Genomic DNA, 14,935 nt, shown 5'->3' with positions numbered 1-14,935 from the left:
TGGTGAGGCGACGAGTAGGGAGATCTCCACACACACACACACACACACACACACACACACACACACACACACACACACACACACACACACACACACACAGAGAGAGAGAGAGAGAGAGAGAGAGAGAGAGAGAGAGAGAGAGAGAGAGAGAGAGAGAGAGAGAGAGAGAGAGACGCCTTGCTTGAACCCCGTCCACGAGCCTCTAGAAGCTGCACCTAAAGAGTAGTTTCTATTTTTGAATAAAATAGAAACTAATTGCCATTCGAAATTGACCTTTCAAAGTGAACTTCCAAGCAATTTTCCTCAAAACTCCCTACTACCTCACGATGTGGGTGCCACATTGGCTTCTCTCTCCTAGGCATATAGGTGCCCACGTAAACTAGTATGCCTTGATCAACTCGCTGTGGAAATGGTGTGAATTAAACAAGAAGAGAAGTGTTGTACCTTACACCTCATCGCGTCTCTTATTCTGAAGGCTTTGTAGCATCTCTCCTCGAAGCTTCTGCCAAAAACTCTATGACCTCGCATCACAAACGAGATTTTGCATTAAAAGATGTATGGAGGTGAAAATATTACATTACAATAAAGATGGAGAGAGATGCATTTCGTGCATTTGTGATGATTGTGCCCATAAATAACAAAAGAAAAAACCATACGTATGTATGGTGTGGAGTTGGCACCATTCTCCACATTTATAATAATACCGTAGGGAACGTGCCCTTCCCCCGCCATTTTTATCCCCTCCAGTGTTGAAGGGGGACTTATGCTTCTCCTCCAGTGTTGGAGGGACTTTCTTATTGTAAAAATACTACAACTGTACAAAGAAGAACTCATTACCGATGTTTTATGAAGACATGTATCATTCCACATTGCCATGCCGTGGTGTATTGTCTATGTGTCTCTTTGTTGGGCATCCCCAAAAATTCTTCAACCATTGTCACCTTCATCTACAACCTTTAGAATGGAAATGATGTAAATTAATTGCTTTAATGAGTACATGATGTAATCTAAGTACTTTTGAGATCACATAGAGGAAATCAAAGTCAAAATATATATTGGTCAGGTGGATCGACGCACAATCTTGGATGGATCGGCTCCTAGATCTTCCTTACATTGTTCTCTCACCTTGCCTGCAGTATAAAGTTATGCTATCGTCATCCAGTCTGTGACTTCTGCAAAGATATCGACTGTCGCATTCACTTTTGCTATCATGCCTACCATTACCTGCACTACTTATGATGTTCTTGGTTTCAGGGTATGCTGAATCTTCTTTACAGTCTGTTCGTAGGCTCACACGCACACATACACAAAGTTGCAGACTTTGGGACACCCCATATGGCATACACATCGATCAAGACACGACCAAGCACAATATCTTTCTCCAAGAGCCCTTGCTTGGCATCTGCTGAAAATATCCTAGAGAGAGGCCATCACTTCGCATCTGCTGAAAATAGACTAGAGCTTTCAAGCCCTGTCCTTGTGGGGAAAATCCTACAATCAATGCGTTCCAAGAGTCCACACTCCGGACAGAAAGCTTTCTTAGAAGTTATGGTGCTCTTTGAAGTGAACCACATTTAGCATCTTGCGTAAATCCAGATGCCTTCAAAATGCACCTGACTGCGTTTGGAGATAGGCCCTCCCTTCGCATCTCCTCAAAACAGCCTAGAGTTTCCTCACGATACCCCTTTTGGGCAATCCTGCAATCAGACACAACATCCTGCACAAGAATCTCGTCCAAGAATCTCATCAAAGACTTGTGTGCCATGACAGGTGCACTGCACTTGACACACATATTGACCAACATGTTCCCCAAGTATGTGTTCATGTCAAGTAACCCAGTGTCGCAAATATCTACATGAATCCAATTGCCTTGGTACAAATCCTTCTTCTTAGCATAGTCTTTAAGTGAGCTCACAAAAGAAATACTTGTTTCCTAGCCCTACCCCTATTGGGCATATCTTGCAATCAAAGATGACATCCCTCATAGGAATCTCATCAAAGACTTCTTGCACCATGACAGGTGCAACGACCAACATGTTCCTTGATTATGTGTTCATTTCAAGTAATCCACTATCACAAATATTAGCATGAATTTTACTGCCTTGGTACAAATCCTTCTTCTTAGCACAGTCTTTAAGTGATCTCACAAAAGAAATATTTGTTTCTTGGATCTCCCTCTGATGGGCATATCCTGCAATCAGAGACAACATCTCACACGGGAAGCTCGTCAAAGACTTCTTGCACCATGGCAGGTGCACCGCACTTGACATACATACTGGCGAACATGTTCCCCTAGAATGTGTTCGTTTCAAGTAACCCACTATCCCAAATATCAGCATGAATCCTACTTCCTTGAATATCAGTCTGAATTGTATTGCCTTGATACAAATCCTTCTTCTCAGCATATCCTGTAATCAGAAAACATCCCGCACAAGACTTGTTGCGCCATGACAGGTGCACCACACATACTGACCAACATGTTCCCCAAGAAAGCGTTATTTTCAAGTAACCAGCAATCAGTGCATTCTAAGAGACGCCACTCCAAACAGTAAGTTCCCTCACGACATCTTTGTTTGACAACCCCTGACTAAGAGTATCAGCGTGAATTTTATGCCCATACCAGCATCTGCATAGAGCCACATGCCTTCAAGATGCATGCACATGTGATTGCATCAGGAGAGGTACGTAAGCGATTGCATCAGGAGAGAGGCGTGTAAGTGATTACATCAGGGGAGAGGCCCTAAATTTGCATCTGCAAAAAGTAGCCTAGAGATTTCTGGACGTGCTCCTATTGCACATATCCCGCAATCAGTGAACTCCAAGAGAGGACATTCCAGACAGGAAGCTTCTCAAGCACTTTCTGTGCTTTCTGAAGTGCACCACATTTGGCATACATATCAACCAAGGCATTTCCAATCACGACATTTTTTTGCAACAACCCCGGATTAGCAATATTAGAGTGAATCTTTAAAGTGCACCACATTTAGCATACATATTGACCAAGGCAGTTCCAAGAGACCCTCACTTCGCATCTGCTCAAAACAGACAAGAGCATTGTGCCCTGCCCCTCTGGGGAAAATCCTGCAATCAGTGCATTTCAAGAGTCCATACTCCAGACATGAAGCTTCTTGAGCACTTTTTGTGCTCTCTGAAATGCACCACATTTAGCAAACATGTCAACCAAGGCTTTACCAACAGCATCTTTTTCAACAGCATCTGGAATGCAGTGTATCCTTCAAGATGCATCTAGAGGGATACCCTTGCGTTTGCATCTGTTGAAAACGCTTGAAGCTTTCTGGCATGCTCCTGTTGCACGTATCCCAAAATCAATCAACTCTAAAAGACAACATTAGACAACAACCCCTGACTAACAATATTAAATTGAATTTTTAAGCTCATATCGGAATCTTGCACAGAGTCACATGCCTTCAAGATGCATGCGTAGGTGATTGCATCAAGATAGAGGCCCTCACCTTGCATTTGTTGAAATCAGCTTAGAGCTTTCTGGCCCTGCTCTTGTTGTGCATATCTCGCAATCAGTGCACGCTGTTCCGAAAAGTAAGCTCCTCTAGCCTTTGTACTTTGTGAAGTGCACTACATTTGACATTCATAGTGACAAAGGCAGTGCCAAGCAGTAATTCTCTTTTCAATAGCTTGACGTACATACTAACTAACGTGCTGGCTAAGTATGTTTTTTTCAAGTAACCCACTATCACAAATATCAGCATGTATCATGCTGCCTTGGTACAAACCCTTGTTCTTAGCACAGTCTTTAAGTGAGCTCACAAAAGAAAGACTCATCTCTTCCTCTCCATGTTTGCTTGTGTAGTGGATATTGCGTCAAAACGAAACTAGTGCTGCATAGAGAGAATCGAGTGTGTGTGTGTGTGTGTGTGTAAGTGTATATGCGCATACAAAGAGTGCTTTATGTATTACAACACATCTAGCATACATGTCAACCAAGGCAGTGCCAAGTAACAACGTTTCTTTTCTACAGCCCTGGCTAACAATATCGTCATGAATTCCTTTGCCCATATAAGCATCTTGCCTAATGCCACATGCCTTCAAAATACAAGAGTACGCGATTGCATTTGGATAGCTGCACTCTCTTTACATCTGCTGAAAACAGCCCAGAGCTTCTTGGCCCTGCCTCTGTTGGGAATATCCCACAATCAGTGCATTCCAATAGACAACATTCCAAACAGCAAGCACTTTTTGTACTTTATTAAGTACACCACCTTTGGCATACATGTCGACCAAGGCAATGCCAAGCACAAAATTTTCTGTCAACAACCCCCTGAATAACAATATCATCATAAACTCTTTTGCCGATACCAACATCTTGCATGATGCTAGATTCCTTCAAGTTGCACATGTAGGTGATTGCATTTTCTCTCTTTGCATCTGCTGAAAACAGCCCAGAGCTACCTGCCCCTGCATACCTTCAAGATGCACGCGTAGGTGATTTCATCTAGACAAAGGCCAACAATTTGCATATGCTGAAAACAGCCTACAGCTCTTTGTCCCTACTCCTGTTGTGGGTATACCACTATCAGTGCATTTGAAGAGACGTCGTTTCAAACAATAAGCTCCACAAGCTGCTTTTGAAGTGCACCACATTTGGCATACATATCGAGTGTCATTTCAAACAATAAGCTCCACAAGCTACTTTTGAAGTGCACCACATTTGGCATACATATCGAGCAGTGCCAAGCACAACAGCTCATTAAGGACTTGTTGTGCTTGGACAAGTATACCACGCTTGACATACATACTGACTAACGTGTTGGCTAAGTATGTGTTATTTTCAAGTAACCCACTATCGCAAATGTATCCTGCTGCCTTGGTAAGATTTGTGGCCTTGCTTCTATTGTGCATATCCCACAATCAATGCACTCCAAAAGACGACGTTCCGGATAGGAAGCTCCCTAAACACTTTCTGTGCATTTTCAAGTGCACCACATTTGGCATACATATCGACCACACACAAGCAATGGCGATGGCGGAAGGAGCTGCAGTTTATGTGATTGCATCAGGAGAGGTTTGAGGCATTGCCAAGCACAACAACAGCCCCTGACTAACAATAATAGAATGAATTTTTAAGCCCATATCGGCATCTTGCATAGAGTCACATGCCTTCAAGATGCATGTGTAGGATGCGTAGGTGATAGCATCAGGACAGAGACCCTCATAGCCTTGCATTTGCTGAAATCAGCCTAGAGCTTTTTGGCCTCGCTCCTGATGTGCATATCCCGCAATCAGTGCATGCGTAAGTGATAGCATCGAGACAGAGGCCCTCACCTTGCATTAGCTGAAATCAGCCTGGAGCTTTCTGGCGGAGGGACTGCAGCCCTTTTACATCGGGACAGAGGCCCTCACCTTGCATTAGCTGAAATCAGCCTGGAGCTTTTTGACGGAAGGGGCTGAAGCGATTGCCTCCTTGCATTAGCTGAAATCATCGTGGAGCTTTTTGGCGGAAGGGGCTGAAGCGATTGCCTCCTTGCATTAGCTGAAATCAGCCTGGAGCTTTCTGGCGGAAGGGGCTCTCTCTCTCTCTCTCTCTCTCTCTCTCTCTCTCTCTTTTCTTTTTGCCTTTAATACAAAAACCCAATGAAGTGGTGCCAAGTGGCACAGCTCTCCTTGTAGGGTTCCGAAAAACGCTTCTACATAATCAAGGTGAAGAAGTGGCGAATGCGTGCACCCTGCATTATAAAATACAAATACAAAAAAGTAACAAGTCGAGACAAGAAGGAAGGAGAAGCAATGGCAAAATGGGGTGGCAACGTAAGGCAAAGGAGGAGGGTGTGGGTGGCGGTATGTCTCGGAGGAGGCTTGCTTGTTGTTAGCAGCAGGGCTCTTCTCAAGCAGTTGAAGGCACTCCAAGCCCAACAAGCAGCTCTTTGCAGTTCCTCCTTCTCTTTCTCTTCGCCTCCAAAACCCAAGGTACTGCGCGTGGAGAGAGAGAGAGAGAGAGAGAGAGAGAGAGAGAGTGAGTGAGAGAGAGAGAGGGTCGTTGCATTTGCTATGTTCATGGTGACTTCCTACTTTTGATCATTGTCTCTATTGGAGACCTACGACATGTGGGCACACATTCATGCCTGCTCGTGAGTGCGCGCGCGCACACACCCACCCACCCAAAGCTCGATGCTGTAGCAAACTTCACAACTATAGTGAAACAGAACATACTTGATCACACTCTACTTTATCCCCTTCTATCATCGCCTACTTGCAAACGAGTGTTTCAGACTTTAAGCAAGGTTTAAAATGGGTTTTTTGAAGGATTTTTTTCCCCAATTACTCTTCGATTTGTTTTGTTGATCACTTTGAGCTCATTATAAGATTGCATAAATTTTTGGTCTTATCGAGGGAGATCTTTTAAAATATGATCTTGTAGAAGTATTTACAAGAGTGTGCTGTAAGTAAGTGAACTTGGCTCATTTTGATTGTTTTATTTTATTTCTAAATAAAAGGACATTGGAAGTCTATATAATGGTGTGTAAGCTTTGAAGATTTTCAAGTCGTAATTGAGGTGCAATTTTGAGGTTTAGCAAATGTATAAAATCAAAATCTAGTCTATTTTCATCAATGATACTATCACAACTTGGAGTGTTTAAGAGACAAAAAGAGAGTTGACATCAAATTGTGACAAGAAGATAGGCTGGTCCTCCTCCTAAACAAGAAATTTTTAGTTAGCAAGGAAATTCTAGAAGCTAACAAACGAAAGGGTCACAATTTTTGACAGTTGTCCTAAATCTTGAACAATAGCAAGAGGGAAGTAGAGAATGTGGATATTTGGGCTAACGGCTTTTCTTTATTTTATGATAGCATACTTTTCTAATATATGTGTAGCTCCTCACGCAAAGAAAAACTAGGAGAACATCATGTGTAAATACTTGAGGGCAATTGTGCTTGAGTTTTTCGCATAGAGATCATGCCACCTTAGAAGATATAAAACTTTAGAGAGGTAGCACTGTTGTTTAGAACCTCGTCTATGACATCTATGAATTGAGTGAATTTCGATTTCAACAAAAATGGCTCAAAAAGACTTTTCTTTGCATACTTCAATGTCATTAGCATCATTTAGTCGTCTTTGGGCTGCAAATTGAGAAAATCAGCTATCTTTTACTTTATAATGATTAAATTCTTCCATGCTGAGTTGTCGTAAAATTAGGGTTGTGTGTGTCACAAAGTGATGATGTGGTATGACCTTAAGGACGGACTTCGGAGAGAGAGGGTCCAAATCCCTAGCGAAGAATGCAAAAGAAGTTTACCAACTTTTAAAGTCTTGCCAAGTGCCCAATTTTAAAAGTTCAGTTCCTACCAACTTATGGGACCCTGTCCATGGGGCCTAAGGGATACGAGATAATAAAAAAACTTGTGGAAGGTTGATGACGTGGCAATTGTACGGATGTCTACGAATCACACTGATGACATGGCAGTTGTACGAACGCCCGCATTTTACGTTGTTGACGTGGCTGACCGTACGGATTTTCACAATCTGCGTTGGCAGCTTCTAGCGCTAGCTTTTGGGCCCATATGCATTTAGACTTGAAGCTTTTCATGAATACTGCTTTTGGAAGACCCAGGACCTATAAATTGATTGCGAGGGCCTCAGTCTCAGGCAGATTAGTTTGGAAACGCTACTGAGACAAGGACCCTCGGACATTGTACTTTTTGAAGCATCAGTAATAAAGAAATACCAAAAGGGACGCCAATCTTTGGGGCCAGTCTCTCCGAGTATGCAACTTCGCCGTGCTGTGTCGTCTCTCCCTCGGTTTTGTTCAGTACTTTCAGTTTTCTCACGTGTGTTGTGGTAGATTCTCGGCTTGGGGTGTCCAAGTCTGTCAATCGATTCTTCTTCTATGAAGGATTGGATCCCTTTACTCGTAGCACGCATGGATTCAGTCGATGAATCCCGTAAGGAGGAAACTGTGGCATTCGATTACTTGGGTTTGGGAGAGAATAATGAAGATTGCAATGGACATCGTCCACGTTCGGAAGATTCAGAAGAGTACGGCCCGTCTCCACCCACTGAGTATGAAAGGATGGAGATGTAGCGTCAACAGCAGGTTGATGCTTGTGCCCAACAGATGCTTCAATATTACAAGGATCCTGTTGCAAACTGCTGACGTGTCAAAGCCTTGAAGAATGGAGCAAACTTACAGATGCCGGCCGAGGGGCCTAAACCCTAAGAAGGACAAGTAACAGAAGAAGAAGTCCTACCAACTTATGGGGACCCCGTCCGATGGGGCCCCAAGTGCATAGTCACATGGGGATGGGGACGGGTCTCGGGGACGTGACGGGTCTCGAGGACGGGGACGTGGCAAAACAAGGGACGGGTGACGGGTCAGGGGAGGCGTGTTAAAAAACACTTGTTCTATACTAGACAACACTAGGGGCACAAGATTGCAAAGACAAAGTGGGGTTTGCACTCATAAATACTAAAATATAACATGCGGTAAGAACGCGGCGAGCACGGGCCGCACATGTTGACGTGATGATCAATCATCATACTCAAAGGGGAAAAAGTAATGATGTACAAGTGAAGAGTGGATTAGGAGAGCTTGGTGGGAGACATTGGCATATAGCTCAAGACTCTGAAAAGCCTAGAAAAAAGGTGTGGGGTCCCCTATCCGCGTCCCGCTTGCAAGTGTCACCGGGGACCCGCGTCCTGAGACGCGTCCCCTCTGCGTTCTATGTGAGGGACCCGTCCCCGTCGCGTCCCCCCGTCCCCGTGTCCCCCGTTCCGTCCTTACCAAAAAGGGCCACGTCCCCGGATCCCTTGTTTCCATGACCAAGTGACGTAAAGGATTAAAATAAAGCAGGACCCACGCACACACAAAGAAAGACTTGCGCCAAAAACTGATGACGTGGCAGCTGTACGGGCAATTTTTGGATTTTGCGTTGACAATGCTGACGTGGCAGATTTTCGCAAAATGCGTTGACAGTGCTGATGTGGCAGTTGTACGGAATGCCGTGACTTACGCTGACAGCTTTTTGGCATTGCTTTTGGACCAGAAGCTTTTGAGTTTGAAGGCTTTTCATGTGAAACTGCTTTTGGGGCCTAGGGCCTTTAAATATGAGGCCATGGGCTCATTCTCTGGCATGCTTCCTAGAGAAGGTGCAGGGTCTGGAGTACCTGCTTGTACTGTGTTGATGCAATATAAAGAAATACCGAAAGGGACGCCAAGGTTTGGGGCCAATACTCTCTGGGGTGGAATTCCACCACTCCGTGTCGCGTGTCGTCTCTCTCTCAATTCAGTTGAAGTGCTAAAAGTTTGTTCAGTCTGTTCTTTTCTATTGGCACGTGGTGCCCGTCTTGTGACAGATCCCCAATATGTGAAATTTTTGGTCAAGCATCTGCTTTATGAGATGCACTCCAGATGGCGCAACGCTATCCGTTCACCTCTGAAGTCAGCTTTGAAGAAGACGACTACACCAGGAACATCTGCTCAAAAGATGTACTGAGAGGATGAATTCGAGGACGCAATAAAACGGCGAGTCAGCAAACTCATGAAGACCAAGAAGCAGCCGCGGAAACAGAGTCGAGTAGCAGACTATCCGAGCTACTTGGGTTGAAGATCTACTTTTGAGAATGCCAGGAAGGCAAAGAATCCTTTGAGATTCGAGGGTCTTTCCAGTTCATCCCATCCTCTTCTGATAGCTTGAACAATTTTTCTACCTTTGAGTCTAGTGACGAGGAAAGGAAGAGCAAGAAGAGGAGAAAGACTCAGAGACATAGCAAAACCAAGAATAAGGCAAAGAAGAGCCGATCCCATAGAAGATCTTGGAAGTATTTTGATGGTTCGGACAAGGATTCTTCCTCCTCGGATAGTTCGGATTGTGATGAGAAGATGTTTTCAACTAAGAGGAAGTACATTCACAAAGCCAACCAATATGATTTTCTCGAGGACAAGGGCAAGAAGCCCCAAGGATTTAAAGGAGAGTGGGCAGGCAATTATGTTCGATACTTTTTTAGGCTTTAAGGATACCCACAAGGCCCTCGCTTTTATCCAACTGTTTGACATGGCCTACTCCGGAGGCTCCTACTCAGAGCATTCTAAGGTCCAGAGGGTCGCAACTTACCTCAAGGGGAATGCATAAACCTGGTGGTCTATCCTGCCTCCACGGAGGGAGGCACCAAAGAAGTGGTTATAATTCAAGCGAGTTTTTACCTCTTCATGGCTCACTCAGGAATACAAACGTGATGTGTAAGAAACTTGGGCACCCCAAGTTTAGAATCTGTCGCGACACGAGAGAGATTCACTTAAAATACTTCACAACTTTAAAATCACAGTTCAATTTGGTCGACACCGCACGACGTAGTTTCGTGCCCAGAGAGATTGGCCCCAAAGACTGGCGCCCCTTTCGATATTTCTTTTATATTAATCTTTGAGCAAAGTACAACTCCTACAGGGTCCTTGCTCTCAGAGTCTGCGTCCAGATGCTCTGAGAAGTGAGGCCCTTAGGGCTCTTTTACTCTTACAAGGGATGCCAAAAGCAGAGCCCCAAAATCAGTTAAACTCAAAAGCAAAAGTTCCAAAAGCAACCGTTTCCAAAAATCTGAAGTAAAAGCAGTCAGCGTAATTTACGGAATTTCTGTACAGCTGTCAGTGCAAAAAGCGGGCCTATCCGTACAGCCTGCCACGTCAGCCTGTCAGCGGAAAATCCAGGTGTTCCGTACTGCTGCCACGTCTGCGTCCGTACCGCTTGCCACGTCAACATGTCAGCGCAGAATCCGGAAATCCGTACTGCTGCCACGTGTGTCCGGGCAAAACTGCCACGTCATTAATTTGTGACATTATGTGATCCCTACTTGGAACCATTTGAGGATGACCAAGGAAGACACACTGGGTACCCATTGTCAGAGATTTTGGGATACTTTTTTACCGCTCTCTTCTTTCAAGAAAATCATGTTCAAACACCAGATTGAGCGATTTTGCTGTGGTCTACTCAAAGAGATATTGATTATTGTCTGCTGCAAAAGTCTGAGTCCATGCAATGACTGATGGGACACGCAAAGAAAGGGTTTGCAATGCACGGGGGCACTCTTACATACCCCACCGATAAGTTGGTCACAGTCGGGACCGGACAATAATCATACAACAGTAACAAGAGGAAGGGAAAACAACAGAAAAAGAAGCCTTCAGGCCCTCTATTGTTAGCGAAGCAATGCGCCGGATACTTCAACGAGGGTAAATGTTACGGTTGTGGGGAACAAGGGCATGTGTTTGCCTGGTGCCCTTACAAAGCACCTAACGAACAGTCAGAGGACAAGCAAGAGAGTTCCAAAGTAGCGGAGGAGCGAGCAAACAAAGGAAAGACAAAAGCAAGATTGGCAACACATTTTGTGGGGACCAACCCTGAATGAATAGATGAAAGTACTGAGCTTTGCAGATAGTGGGGCAAAGTACGAGATCAAGAAGCCCTCATCTTCTTCGACGGAGGAGTCAAGGCTAATTTCGACTGAATTGGCGGCTCACTCGACTTGGAATTACGCCAGATGAAATGGGACCACCGACTGAGGCAGTTCTAGCGGCACCAGGATGGGATGTTGCCATCACACCTGTCATAGGAAAACTTCGGTTGCGTTGTCAGGGGTATTTAGGGCACCAGGACTTCTATATGATGCCCTTGGAGGGGTGTGACGTCCTTTTGGGAATCCCTTGGTTCGATAAGAACAATATGGTGGTTGATTATAGGGCGAGAAAAGCAACTTTGAAGAATGAAAAGAGTAGAGATATAGTTCTTGATGTAAAATTACAGGGCGAGTCCGTCCCACTTGTGCCGGCTTTGGCCATTTCCAAATTAATGAAATCTAGTCTGTTTGTCTACTCGATCTTCTTACATGAGATAGATGACAAGAAATTGTCAATTTTGTCCGACCTCAAGAAGGAACGACAAGACTTTTTGCAAGCTTAGGCTGATTATTTCTCTGAAGGCTTACCAGGAGAGTTACCTCCTCAACGTCCTGAAGATCACATCGTTAATTTGATTCCCGACAGTACGCCACCGAACCTGCCACTTTATATAGTCAACAAAGCTCAAAACGAGGAAATTATGAACCAAGTGAAAGAACTCTTAGAGAAGGTCTCATTCAACCCAGTACATCACCTTATTGCTTGTCGCCAGTGCTGTTGGTTCTTTATGCTGGTTTTAAAAAAAGATGGATTTTGGAGAATGTGCATTGACTACAGGGCTCTCAACAAAATCACCATCAAGAACAGGTTTCCAATACCCAGGATCGATGATTTATTGGACAGGCTACAAGGTTCTACATGCTTTAGTAGAATCGGCCTAAAAAGTCGCTATCATTAGATCGGGATCGCTCCTGGAGATGTATACAAGACCATATTCAGGACGTCCTTTGGATTGTATGAGTATTTGGTGATGCCTTTCTGTCTCACAAATGCTGTACTGCAACGTTCAACAGGATGATGGACAGGATTTTTCAAAAGTATAGGTCATTTGTGGGCACCTTTTTCGACGACTTCATCGTATTCTCCAAGAATGAGGCAGAGCATTGACACCATCTGTTAAAGGTCGTTCAAGCACTGCGCCAACATCGGTTGGTGGTTAATGGGAAGAAGAGCAAGTTTTTCTTCCTCGAGATCCACTTTTTGGGACACATCTGTTAAAGTTTAGGCATCTCAAGCGAACTGCCCAATGTGATCCCATTATTTAGTTTGGCTTTTAGGTATTTATTTTACTTATTTTTCAAAGTCTTGGGTAGGGCAATTTACTGAGGGTGCTATATAAGCAACCCCTTCCCTCCATTGTATACACATTCAGTTATTCAGTGCCAAGGTTGATTGGTTAAGGAGACTCTCTCTCTCTCTCTCTCTCTCTCTCTCTCTCTCTCTCTCTCTCTCTCGTGCTCACTCCCCTTGGTCTCTACGCTCCGCATCGTCAACTTTGACATGTATTAGAGCGAGGTCGTGCTTGAAGCCCTTGGCGTGTAGGAGCAGCCCGGAGAAGAAGAAGAAGAATTGACAAGTCCCCCTTCGCTGGTCGTCGACATTCCTCGCCACCCCTTTTTGCTCCCAAGCGTTCTAAAAGGTTGCTGTGTGTTAGAACGCCGCTGCTTGCAGCTCCACCCTCCCCTTCCCCGCATTTCGAAACGCACGTTGGAGGGCAGCAAGTGCTAGGCGCCTCCCCTCCCTGGCTCCCAACGTTTTGAAACGCCGCAGTAGACAGGCTCTCCCTTGGCGGCAAGTACATCCCCTACGTTTTGAGACGCCATCGTGTCCAGGGTGCGCTGCGTTTTTTTCAGCGGTGTTCTAAAACGCTATTGGCCTGCAAGTAAGGGGCAACGTGTGTAGCGGGTTGAAACCAGGCCAGTCCTTCGAGAGCATGGCTCCTTTCTTTGATGACCCCAATCCCTAGACAAGGGCATCGGAGGAGACACTTTTGGTGCGACTCGGAGGCAAAGAGGCAGAGAAATTGGAGCTTAAGAGAGGGACAATGTGGGGATTTTATCGGCTTGGTTTGTGCGGCCAACTTTGGAGTGCGAGAAAGTTCCCGGAGTTCCAGATCTTGCAACTTCACCATGGCCCCGCCTTGCTCAAGCGCCAGCGACAAATTGAACGGGAATAACTACGCTCATTGGAAATTGAATATGCGACTTTGGTTCTCACGAAAAGGTTTATGGGATGTTGTCGACGGCTCGGAGCCTCGTCGCACACGGGATTCCCACAATAGGTACACCCGCCTTCAAGATGACGAATATCTCAAATCGTGTGTCGATTGGGATGCGGCTAATGCGAAGGCAATGTTGGCCGTTGCGGAATCTCTTACAAAGGACCTTTCTCCAGCTATTCTGACCTTAAAGAGTGCCAACGAAATGTGGTTCAAGCTCGTAGGAATGTTTGATCGGGATTCTAGAATGTGGGCAGTCACCCTTCTTGGACAGTTGTTTGCCATCCACTTTCCCCGAGGAAGTTCCATGCAATCATTTCTTATGAAGACTAAAGTTATTCATGATCAACTATCAGCTATGAAGAGTGCATTGACGAGTACCCAGTTAGTTGCTTTGGTTCTCACGAAGTTGCCTCAAGAGTATGAAATAGTGGCTAGGACACTACGGCTACAAGTCACGAAGGAAAAGCTGGAATTTGATGATCTCAGCTCTTTTCTCATTGAGGAGGAAGCTGTGGTTGTAACTCAAGGCGAAATTCAGATTTATGAGACACATGGTGAAGCACTTGCTGCTTCAGATTCTAGAAAGAGGACAAAGTACCGCTGTTACAAATGTGGAAAGCGTGGTCATTTGGCCAAGGATTGCAAATCCAAAGGCAAAGACAAAGATTCTACAAAGGACAAAGGTAAAAGCAAGCAACAGGAGGAAAGCAGTGATAGTGACTCGGGGAAGGACAGCAAGGAGGCTGCTAGTGTGGTGGTGACTACACTAGCATGGACTCCCCGCCTTCTAGTCACATGAAAATCGGTGTCACCACTAGCTTCAACCAGAGAGAGGCTTGTGAGTGGCAGAGTGCTATGTGCAGCGGAATGAATGTTTGCGCTTTGCTCAAGATGAGTGCTCCGAACTGTACTCAAGGTTCCTTTTGTTCTTATGCAAGGGAGAGCCTTCCGTTCTTAATGAGAGAATGCTATGATCACAAACAAAGTGAATGGACACTGTGCGTGCAAGTGTATGAGACTGAGAGATAGAGAGAGAAGAGAGATACGACACCAGAGACGTTGTAAAACCCTCCTCCGAAGGCCCCACTCTCGTCGGCGAGAGTTGTCTACTTATTGATTGCACAAAGTGGTACAATGACGATGCAATGGACTGATGCAACCTGGGACTATGCAGATGACGACGACGACTTTAGGGCTGAAATCTGTGGTCTTCTAACTGCTGAATTTCGGGACTGTTTTGGTGGCTGTAAATGACTGTTTTGGCTGCGTTTTTATGGGCTGAAATTGGGGGTAT

The 14,935-nt window shown here is 45.0% G+C and overlaps 1 protein-coding gene across 7 annotated transcripts in view; it reads left to right on the top strand.

The window, feature by feature from the left end:
- The first annotated feature begins 5,676 nt into the window (after window positions 1-5,676).
- The window catches only part of LOC147435860 (uncharacterized), a 97,030-nt gene continuing 87,771 nt past the window's right edge, over window positions 5,677-14,935 (top strand). For 6 of the 7 annotated variants that reach the window (XR_015185123.1, XM_086488775.1, XM_086488772.1 and 3 more), the window contains exon 1: window positions 5,677-5,943. Coding sequence is in view for 6 of the 7 variants with exons in the window: in XM_086488775.1 (XP_086344901.1) it covers window positions 5,692-5,943 (252 nt within the window). In the remaining variant the exon portion in view is untranslated. The remainder of the gene's footprint in view (window positions 5,944-14,935) is intronic. The other variant, XM_086488774.1, reaches the window with a different exon arrangement.

Source organism: Adiantum capillus-veneris, chromosome 18, assembly GCF_014529385.1.
Source record: "Adiantum capillus-veneris isolate H3 chromosome 18, ASM1452938v2, whole genome shotgun sequence".
In the NCBI taxonomy this organism is placed as follows: domain Eukaryota; kingdom Viridiplantae; phylum Streptophyta; class Polypodiopsida; order Polypodiales; family Pteridaceae; genus Adiantum; species Adiantum capillus-veneris.
The sequence above is the reverse complement of the archived record's forward strand: the minus strand, read 5'-3'. Positions and strand labels throughout refer to the sequence as shown.